This window comes from Topomyia yanbarensis, chromosome 3 (assembly GCF_030247195.1).
Source record: "Topomyia yanbarensis strain Yona2022 chromosome 3, ASM3024719v1, whole genome shotgun sequence".
Taxonomy (NCBI): Eukaryota; Metazoa; Arthropoda; class Insecta; order Diptera; family Culicidae; genus Topomyia; species Topomyia yanbarensis.
In genome coordinates this window covers 61643728-61654905 of record NC_080672.1, presented here as the reverse complement: position 1 = coordinate 61654905, position 11178 = coordinate 61643728, and the positions used below count along the sequence as shown (strand labels likewise).

The following is an 11178-nucleotide window of genomic DNA, read 5'->3' as shown; positions in this document are numbered from 1 at the left end:
CCATAATGATTCCATTCAGAAATCCGAACCGGTTCCGGAATGAGTTTAACTGGGTCCCAGAGCACTCTAGCCCATGTTAACCCATTCCGGAACCGGTTCGGATTTCTGAATGAAGTCAGTATGGATTCCAAATCAAATGCAATAACCGATTCCGACTCAGAATCGTTTGTTACATTTGATTTGGAAACCATACTGACTCCATTCAGGATTCCGAATCAAATTCCGAATGGTTTGGCCGGGAGATTTCAATACATCGTCTCAGAACGTTATTTTTCAATGTTCCCTACATGGCAGCGATGCCACATGTTTTTATGAAATGTCTGTAGAAGAATAACTAAAATGTCTGTAAAAGTCTGTAGATGGTTGTGTAAATTCTAGTTACACTAAAAATTTACTTTAAAAATAGATTGAAAGTAGAATTCTATTGTGAAGGAATCACTCGTATTCGAAAACAGTTATTCTAGTTCAATTTTACTAAACACTATTACCCTTTTAAAAGTCTGTAGATCTCTGGCTACGTCTGTAGGAGGCATCAAAAGTCTGTAAAATGCAGACATGTCTGTAAATCTGGCATCGCTGCTACATGGACAAACGATAAAAAATTGAGTTCTACAAGATGACGACACGAATGAACTCATAATGAATGAAGTTCATGTTTGACAATTCTCGGTGGTTTGTTTACTTTGTCAGATGCGTGAGTGCGAGCGCAACGGGTGCTCATCTGTTTCATTCGAACTCACGTAACTTCCATGTAAACAAACCACTGAGAATTGCCAAAAGAAGTTCATCCGGCTCGTTTTGTGGGGTTATGTCGGTTGGTGTAAAACCTAATTAAATTAGGTTTTACACCAACCGACATAACCCCACAAAACGAGCCGGATGAACTCAAATTTTCAAATCAAATTTTGATCGTCTTTGTCATTTTTTTCCCTTTCAGTCAGGGATGCCAGATTTGCAGACGATATGTCTGCAAATTCGCAGACTTAATTTCAGCTACAGATTTTTTCGATGACGCAGATATTTGCAGATTTTTTAATTTGGTTGCAGATATTTGCAGTATTTTAGTTTGATTGCAGATATTTACAGATTTTTGAAAATAAAGGCTTTTGGTTACACTAGTTTCAAATTACAGCTTTATCTATTTTAGGCATCTTTGGTACTACCCAGGCTTTAATATTATTTGCAAACATTTGAAAAAAGTAACTAGCATCTCTTCCGTGCATAACAACAGATTTTGTTTACAAACATTCGCTACAACTCAGCCGATCCGTTCAGTTCCTTGAAAATATTGATCCAAACTGAAGTGGTATGGCCTTTTACTAGTGAAAAATAATCAAGTGACCATTTGTAGCTTCTCCAGCACAATCTAATCATGTCCAATAGCATTATTATTAGCAGATTAAAAAAGCAACCTTCATCACTGTATAATACGTGAGTATTTTTGGTATGAATGACTTCTGCATTGGTCTACGTGACATTTCCCCTTTGCTGCGTAGGTGCGTTCGTTATGTGGCCCGTAACCTGAAGCGATACAAACACGAATATCTAGGCATGTTACCGCCGATGATTAAAAATGCAATTATAGTCAATGTGACCCGTGTCCAGCGGGGATTTCACAACGATGAATTGCTGGAGATGCTAACGAATCGGGCTCTTACTCGGATTAACCTATCCAGTTCGACCATTACGAACCGGACGCTGATTTCGCTGGCGGAAAAGTGTCCCAAACTTAATAGCCTTACGCTTTCCAAGGGCGAGTATCGTTTCACTCTAGTCGGACTGGAAGCGGTGGCCCGAAATCTACTTCAGCTGCAGCAGATTTCGGTGAAAAACTGCCCTTTCGTAAATGACGCCTTAATTGAACTGCTGGCTCAAAACTGTCCCAGGCTGGACCTAATGGACTTTGAAGCTTGCCCGAACGTAACGGACCGCTCGGCGGAATCGATTAAAAGACTAAAGCTGACCAAGCTAAATCTCTCCCGGACGAATATTTCCGACGTGTTTCTGAAGGCAATAGCCGAGGAGCAGTGCGGTCGCACACTGGAAGATCTGAACGTTGGGCACTGCAAGGTTACCGGTTCCGGACTGGTTCGGTTGCCCTGGGATACCATCAAGTACATCGGATTCGAGGGCTGCGATATTGAAGGTGAGTTTTATGCGGTTGTGTTTGTTGCGAAATTCAAGTAACATTACTAGTAATATGGTAAGAGGTGGAATTTTTTGGTAAGACCTTGGAATAGTTCTTGCGCTCAGTTGTATTCCAATCCTTTATTTATCATCTGCTCTTCGGGAATGAAGGTTTTTAGCTAGTGTACAATAATGCATCCGGTATTGGATTTTTACGATCCCTGCAACAACCAATAATTTAGTTAACTAATGCTATGTTGCATTTTCCCATCCTCTAGATCTCGAGTTCATCGAAATGAGCAAAAACCTCAAATACATCCAGTGGACCATATCCAACTGATGGTTATTCCGCCATGCAGAGTGGTCATGCAATATTTAACCAACTGCAGCTAAGGCGCGTACTAAATAGATTTTATTTACAATATGTAGCAACCGTCTGAGACGATTCTGACATACGGTACTTTTATAGATAATCGTATTTTTTAGAAGTAACTTCCTACTACACCAACGATACACGAGCAAATTTCTAAGCAATTACTATAATACTATTTTTTAGTAAAGAGTATTTGTGTGACAGGATTTAATCGTGGTTTTGTTAGCTTTTGCAAATTACGCGACCAGTGAATTTACTTAATGCTTAGCAATATTTACATATATTTTTTTGTATCGAAATTGACCATCGAAAAATGTTAACGGAACTCTAAACGACGAAACAAAGCAGTGGCTTTTGCGAGGACCAAAACTTAAGCTTGACCATGTTTGCCAACAAGTTTTAGGTAGCTCCAAATATCTAATTTTCTTTCCAGTATGCTTTGTCCGTTCTAATTTTGAAAAAAAATGAATGCATGTTTTAAAAATTTGAACATAACGAGAGCAAGTCACAGAACCTAGTATCACATGTTGCCCTTTTTTATACAATGTAATAAATATGTTACAGAATAATGCCACAGTTAAAAGCAAACTGAAGAGGTGCGGCCAGTTTTTTACCCAAACCAACCAGTATAATGTCTAAATAACAGTTTAAAACTATACGGACCAGTTTCGAGGCGCATTAGCGTCCTAACACTAGCTAACTAATTCACCACTTAGCCGATAAGCAAAAAGAAACACATACCTTAGGCGTACAAAAGTGATAAATTCAGTAAAACGTTTAACTAAAGTTTTAATTCACTATATTTGTATACTCTATAGAATGTGAATGATTAACCATTCAAGATACCGCACAAGCAAATTTGAATTAGATTACTTCTATAAAGCATTATAGTGAAACCCATATACTAAATTTTCCGTTGTAGATGTTTGCTCATACTCTCTGGTAGATAGTTAAGCAACCAATAATACATTGTGATGTTTAAGCTAGAACTTTGGAACAACTCTGTACTATTACCCTTTTACTGCTAAGTACTAAAAATTATAAACAAAGTAAAATGAAACACCATAAGAGTTAGAAGTGAACTACAACATTTCTTGAGTGTATTTTGGATGGTAGTATTCGAGTATTTGCAGTAACAGTTGTACTCATAGATTTTTGATTATATTCATTCTCTTTCGGTTGGTAAGGAAGGGAAGGATAAAAAAACAATCCATCCATCCTACCAGCAATGCTCACTTCCAACACGAGATGAGATGCGATAACAAGAAGGAAGCAGCTAGAGCGGCCGGTTCCAACGGACAACAATGTTGCTATGAACAGACTGAAGAATGAATGGTAGACTGAAGAACTCTTTATCAGTTGAACAATGGACAAAAACAATATCGATCACATTTTGATCGATGGAAAATTCTTCAGAAATTACAAACGTGCGCTAAAAATATTGACGCTATGCAATAGGCGCATTCGTTCCAGGCATTACAACTATAACAAAAAACCTGTGTGATGTGACTTGTCTTGTAGATTATCGGAAGAACCAGAAGAACGACCTGTGTCCTACTGAGGTCTGGGTCAGTTGGCATTAGGTCATTTAGCGTAACGGACATTTGGCAAAATTTTGGAAGATGATCACACTGAAGGTCATTCGGCATAAAATAACATTTCGCATAATATATTTTATCTCTAGGATGACGGTCATTCGGCATAATTTCTAATTCTGCGTAAAGTGAGGGTCATTTGGCATAATTTTGAGAAGTGATCCAACTGGAGCTCATTTGCCATTTTTTTATCTACAGGGAAACAGACATTACTTTAGGCTGTTCGAGAAGTAAATTAATTCGGCATACTTTTGAGTCGTGCTACTGCTGAAAGTCCAAAATTAGTTTATTCTTTACAAATCAATTAATAACATTAGCACCTAATGTGAGCGTAGTCACATAGCTTCTCGCGTGCTGTCCGACATCGCTGTCCCTATGTTTGAGTAATTCGGGTAAACGAGTGGATTAGAGATGGGCAATCCGATTCAGTTTAGTGAGCCAATCGTGTCCGGTTCACTCGAAAAAAAAAAGAATCGACATTTGATGGATTCAGTGATTTATTTGGGAAAATTAAAGAAATATCTGTTTGATTTTGATCTGAAGTAGATATTTTGATAATATATATATACAAATAAGTGTGCATGTACATTGCGTGTATTTATGTATTTTTATGTGATTCATGTCCACAGCCAACTCAATCCATTTGCTAGTATCTTTTTAGGATCATCATGCTTCATTAGTTCGATGTAGCGTATTCATTCAGTTATTTTCGGTTCAAATTAAATTTCAGTTTCAAACTGTATTTTGTTTCTGTTCTGGCTCTGAGTGGGATTTTCGAGCAAAAATGCATCAGACAATGATTACGTAGTTCACTTATGTGTGTATGTGTACAATCCATTTCCCACTGTCCGGCAGTGCTTTTATGGAAGAAACTTGTCTGCATCCATGTAATGATATATTTGTTTTCATCGATAGATGTACACATGTTTGGCCCTGGAAATGAAAAGCGATAGTTCTATTGTACATCCAACGACCCATTTCAAGAATGCCTGTTCCTACACGTACATTCTGAGGCCGCCTTCATATACAATAAACCCCGCGCGAATACATCCAATACATCAATTCTCGACAAACATATGACTACTAGGGTGGGACAAAAAATAGATTCCAGCTCCGAGCAACTTTTTGGGTACCATTTGGGTCCTAGAACATCTGTGCAAATTCTTAGCTTGATCCCTGAAACTATATTTTCGCGCCCACTATTTAAAGTTTACATGGGATTTTATATGGGAAAATTCACTTTCACAAAATAATTCCTCCAGGAGTCGCCCATTGCTTTTTAAAAATAAACCGTTATGTGGCTTTTGTAGGAAATTTAACACAGAAACAAAGTCTCGAAAACTACGAAACGATCTGACGCTTGAGAAAAAAGTTATTAAGCTGAAACCAATTGATGCTCTGACGATTGATAAACTATTCATTGTTTCTAGCATCACTGTTGTTGGTTGTCCAATTATATGCAATTTTGTTTTGATCTTCTCTTAATGTCTCCAAATCATTTTTCTATACCGTCTGGCCACTTCGCAAGAGTTTTCAGGGATAAATTGAGTCTTCTTTTGTACATAATAAGAGAAAATTAAAGATTTTGTATATAATTCGACCGTCAGCAGCAGTGATGCTATGAAAAGTAAAATTTTCATTAACCTTCAGGGCATCAATCGGTTTTTGCTTAATAACTTTTTCCACAAGCATCAGATCGTTTCGTGGTCTTCTAGACTTTGTTTCCTTGACAAATTTCCTATAAAAATCATACATCTATTTATTTTTAGGAGGTAACGGGTGACTCTTGGAAGAATTAATTTGCAAAAGACGTTTTACCCATACGAAATCCCATGTAAACTTTAAACAGTGGGCAGAGTTGTTCTGGGAGCTAAATGGGACCCAAAAAGTTACTCGGAGCGAAATTTTATTTTTTTTTTTCATATAACCATGTCCCACTCTAATGACTACGGTCTAAAAGCCAACTGTCAAAATCCACTTTGAATGGAAATGCCGGACAAACCGTTACATGCCAATCACAGATGGTGGTAGTAAACGAAAGAGAAAAGTTTTCTCTTTCATAAACTGTTGTGAACTGTGTTCAGCTAGTAACGGTTTGTTCGGAATTTCCGTTAAAAGTAGATTTTGACAGTTGGCTTTTAGGCCGTAATCATATGTTTGTCGAGAATAGGATATTTGCAATATATTCGCACTTCCAGAATGAAAAATATGTTTGATTCTGGCACGTATTTACAAAAAGAAAAATATTTATGAAGGTAGACAAGCATTGAAAAATGACATGAAACGATCTCACCAGCTCTGAATAAATAAATTCATCAGATTTCTGTGAAGAATTCTCCTCCATCCGTGAAATTGTTGCATCAGCTACTCAGGTCCAGGCGGCGCTGCAGGCGCTAAGCGGAACGGACGGGCGTATTTTTTCGTGTCTGCTTCACATACTTCAATGTCGAAGCTGTGACGACAATTTTTATGCAAACTCACGCATTTCTCGCGATATTTCAACCTACTAACACGTAACTCAGCAGGAAAAACTATCTACTAAACGATTGACTTCATTTTCCTGTTGAATATATTGTATATCACTGAAAAACTTTGAAAAATATTGGACGCTAACGACAACACGTCCGGGCGATTCGCCAGTGCTGCCACTTCCCATGATTACGTACACTGAAAAAAATCCAAACGTTAATTCTATTTGCTTCAAACCGCTTAAAATTCATATGAAGAAGAAATGCTATTGTTATCACGCGCACACATAGCTTCAATGTGTCAACTGTATAAACTATGTATGCACACACATAAGTTATATGTGCATATTGTTATAGAGTGGGGTTTTATGTGTCTAATAGTTATGAAATGTGAATGTAAGATTAATATTTCTTGTAAATACACACATTAGGTTTATGTGCCAGCAAATAGTGTCTATATGCCTCCGTTAATTGCAAAAATCTATGTGTAAAATCAATAGGCATAACGTTTACTTTTTTTTGAGTGTAGTTCACTCATGCTCTAAAATTGAAAGGATGTCACATTCTGCCTTTACATATAACAAATGAATGCTTTTGCTTGTGAACTAATTTATCTTTCCTCTGAACTGAGGGCATACTTTTACAAAAATTATTCCGTTCCAAATGTTGTAATTTTACATATCCCTAAGTCGCTCAAAAGCAGATTTTTTTAAACAATCGCAATTTTTTAACTTTTTCAATGGCGCACTCATTCTTTTCGAGAGTAAATTCCTTTTATCCATTCGCGATTCCCTCGTCCATCTCTAGAGTGGATCACAGGTTTGCTTGCGGCCAATTACACTGGCTTCGCCCCTAGTACTAGAGCAGTGTATTTATTTATTTATCACGCACATCAACAGGCCGTACTCGGCCCCAATGATGGAAACATAAACTAATTACATCTAAAAAACTACAGGAATCGATTTCTTAATGATATCCGAGACAAATGAAAGTCGAACAGGTGCGACACACGATTGAAGAGGCGTTGTAGTCCCGTGATAGCGGCATTAGCTGTTTGAATAGTTCGTCGAAACGGCACTCTCAGAAGAACGTTTCCGCGTAACGTTCTGGACCTTGCTTGGATGTTAACTCGCTCTAGTAAATCTGGAGAATCGATGCGTCCTGACAGAAGATCAGAGATGAATAAGGCTCTTGCAGTTTCTCTACGACGCTGGAGAGTATCGAGCTGGATGAGTTGACACCGACTCTCGTAGCTTGGTAGACGAACAGGATCGCGCCAAGGCAGGCGTTGAAGAGCATACCGTATAAATTTTCGTTGAACGCCTTCAATTCGATCGCTGCTGTTCATGAAATTCGGGTTCCAGACCGCCGAACAATACTCCAGCGTGGAGCGCACTAAAGAGCAGTATAGGCTTTTGAGACAATAAATGTCTGTAAAGGATTTAGCCGTACGGAAAATGAAGCCCAGGCTTCGCGATGCTTTACCAACAACATACGAAATGTGATTCTTAAATGTAAGTTTCGAATCTAACAGCACTCCAAGATCCTTAACGCAGCTCAACCGGGAAACAAGAGCTCCAGACAAGTTATATTCAAACTCAATGGGATCTTTTTTTCTGGAGAACGATATCACAGAACATTTCGCCGGATTCAGAATCATTCGGTTGATTTCACACCATCTGCTGAAAGTGTCGAATTGTTGCTGCAAATATTGTGCGTCCGTTCGGCTCCTAATTCTGTTCAAAATTTTTAGATCATCTGCATACGACAACCGTGGTCCTTTCAGCTGATAGTTTACATCGTTGAAATAGAGAGTGAATATAAATGGTCCGAGATGACTTCCTTGCGGAATACCAGACGTTGCGGAGAACAGTTTGGAGTATGCATCACCTATGTTCACACTGAGTTGACGGCCAACGAGATAGGATTGAAATCATCGCAGGAGTGATCCACTGAAGCCAAGATTTTCCAATTTAGCGACTGCGATTAATTTTGTCGAAAGCTGCAGATAAGTCAGTATATATAACATCAGTTTGTATATTCGCATCGAACCCTTCGGACACAAAAGAGGTTAGAGGTAGTAGATTCGTCGACGTAGATCGATTCGGCATGAATCCGTGTTGGTCTTTAGAAATATATTCCTTACAGTGAAAAAACACTGACTCCACCACGACTAACTCAAAGAGCTTGGAAATGGCACAGAGCGCAAAAATTCCTCGATAATTGTCAATGTTTCTCTTATCACCTTTTTTGTGGGCAGGAAAGATGAAAGCTGCTTTCTACAATTGAGGAAAAAATCGCGGTTGTCAGTGACATTTTGAATAGTTGAACAGAGTGGTTCCACCAAACCAGATATACACTTTTTCAAAAACACAGCAGGGACACCATCTGGCCCAGGAGATGACGATGCTTTAAGCTTGGATGCTGCTGAAACAATATCCGAGTGCTCAACACGAATCTCACTCACTTACCGTTCGAGTTGGGCCACGCATCTAGCTGCAACGTCAATCTGCTGCGAGGACAGAGTCTCACTGACGAACACACTCGCAAATTTAGAGGCGATCAGTTTGCATATGGCTTGTGAATCATGCCCAACTTCACCATTCAAAAACATTGTAGAAGGTAAGCCGGTTTCTTTCCACTGCTCATTGACGTATCTCCAAAACGATTTAGGATCCGACCTAAGCTTACGTTGCATTTTTCGTTGATAGTTTGAAAACCAACCGATGTAACAACCGATGGTTCAATATATGTAAATTCATTCAATAAATCATCGTTTGCAAAACTTGGCAATATCCCGAAATGATAAAGTTAACTCGTCTGGATCGAACGAAGCTTAAACTCACTGACGACCATAATAATGATAACCAAAACAAAATATTGCAGTTCTAATGCGCTGCATCACCAAAATCATGTAAAATCTACATACATTATGCTACAACGTAATCCATAGACAAACAATCTATAATTGCAAAAATGAACAACCACAAGAAAAGCGAAACTCAAAAGATCTGCTCATATTCAAAATCAGATATAAAGTGTATTCACTCGAAATATAATCAATATCAGGTAATGGAAACAACACATTATTATTAATGCTTAGTGCAGCTTTAACCTTATGCGTGCGCTGATAAACTATACACATTCGTCTGTTAGTCCTAAACACCTTCAGTGAGATCACTTAGCAAAATTATGCCAAATGTCCGTTATGACAAATGACCGTTTTCCAGAAGTTCACAATAATTATGCCAAATGACCTACAGGTTGCTCACTTCTCAAAATTATGCCAAATATTCGTTATACTAAACGTCCATTATGCCAAATGGTCCGCTCCCGTATTACTAAGGGTGCTTTCAGAGTGGCGGCGAGAAGCTGAGCTGGGGCTGGTACTGACATTAGAGTGCGAGATGCGAGAAACCTGCTTGGGTTCGGGCAAAATACTGTGAGGTGCGCTCTGGTGCCCCACAGGCTCTGTGCGTGCTTGTTATTTGTCATCACTTTGAATCCCAATCCTACGTAGTTTTACATAGGGCTGGGCTTCGAAATGTTCAACCAACCCCTCACCATTCACCCCCCTGCACGGGTTACGTCACACCTTGGATTGGGGTATAAATTTCACGTTACGGGTTTTGGGCCCCGCCCGATGGCATCCTCTCATTCCGCTGCTAAAGCAGAAGGCTAATAGTACCCAGTCGACGCCGGTCTAACAACTAAATGTCACCAATAGGACTCACGTGGAGGCATGAGATAGGAAACTTGTGAGTACTATGTTTGCTCACCATTTGACAGCACAGCTGTTGTAAGTCGCCTCTTACGACATGGGAACAGAAACCCTGTGGGTCAATTCACAGCTGAAATACTGCGAGAGATTTCAGTTGCGGGATACCGAAACCAAGAAAGGGCTAGATATAAAATTTAGCATAGAAAAAATAAAATAGGTGAAGGTGCTATGTTCCATTAAACTGCACATCCTCAAATACTACCATCAAGCAAACGACGGGAAATTTAAAAGTAGATATCACTTCTATTTTAAGACACATATTCTAGGAAACTAAAATTGGTACTCGAAAATAAATCGCAAACTAAACTCTAGAAAAGGTACTAGTTCCGGCTTTTGAACTTAGAGAAGCAATACAATATATTAAAATTGATGACTATAACAAGCTATAACTTATGAAAAATCATCTTAACACTAACACCTCCGGTATCAATTTCTCACCAATTTAAAATTTCAATAATATATGTGAATAGCACTGTTCAGGTTTATAAATCAACACCAGTTTATCGTTAATATTTACATTTTTTCTTTGTCATCACAGTGTGTTTCCAATTACCACCCACCAAGTAGTTTAGAAATATACCTATCGTCACAGTTTTACGTTAATGTTTTTGCACTTTGTTGGAATCTGCAATCTCTTTTCGGAGTTTTGAAATAAAAACTAATACCTCCGATAGGTCAAAGATTTATACTGAAAAAAAAACAAAATAAAACAATAAAACACCATTTTATATGTAGCGTAGTTCAGTATTATCAAACATCATTCGAAATTAATACAATGAAAGCGAAGAGCGGTTTAAGACATGTAAAATTTTACTCGAATAAATGTCATTTTTA

The 11178-nt window shown here is 38.4% G+C and overlaps 1 protein-coding gene across 1 annotated transcript; it reads left to right on the top strand.

Moving 5' to 3' along the window:
• The first annotated feature begins 1191 nt into the window (after positions 1–1191).
• On the top strand, positions 1192–10759 carry LOC131693592 (F-box/LRR-repeat protein 2-like). The gene is made up of 3 exons (XM_058981514.1): positions 1192–1431; positions 1497–2146; positions 2406–10759. Exons 1-3 carry the CDS (start codon positions 1373–1375, stop codon positions 2465–2467), a joined length of 771 nt encoding a protein of 256 aa, XP_058837497.1. The 5' UTR covers positions 1192–1372; the 3' UTR covers positions 2468–10759.
• The last annotated feature ends 419 nt before the right edge of the window (positions 10760–11178 follow it).

Coding starts and splice junctions, on each gene's coding strand:
- LOC131693592 (XM_058981514.1), top strand. CDS start 1,373: ATGTCCAATAGCATTATTATTAGCAGATTAAAAAAGCAACCTTCATCA. Junction 1,432..1,496: donor CCTTCATCACTGTATAATAC/GTGAGTATTTTT, acceptor TTTGCTGCGTAG/GTGCGTTCGTTATGTGGCCC. Junction 2,147..2,405: donor CGAGGGCTGCGATATTGAAG/GTGAGTTTTATG, acceptor CCCATCCTCTAG/ATCTCGAGTTCATCGAAATG.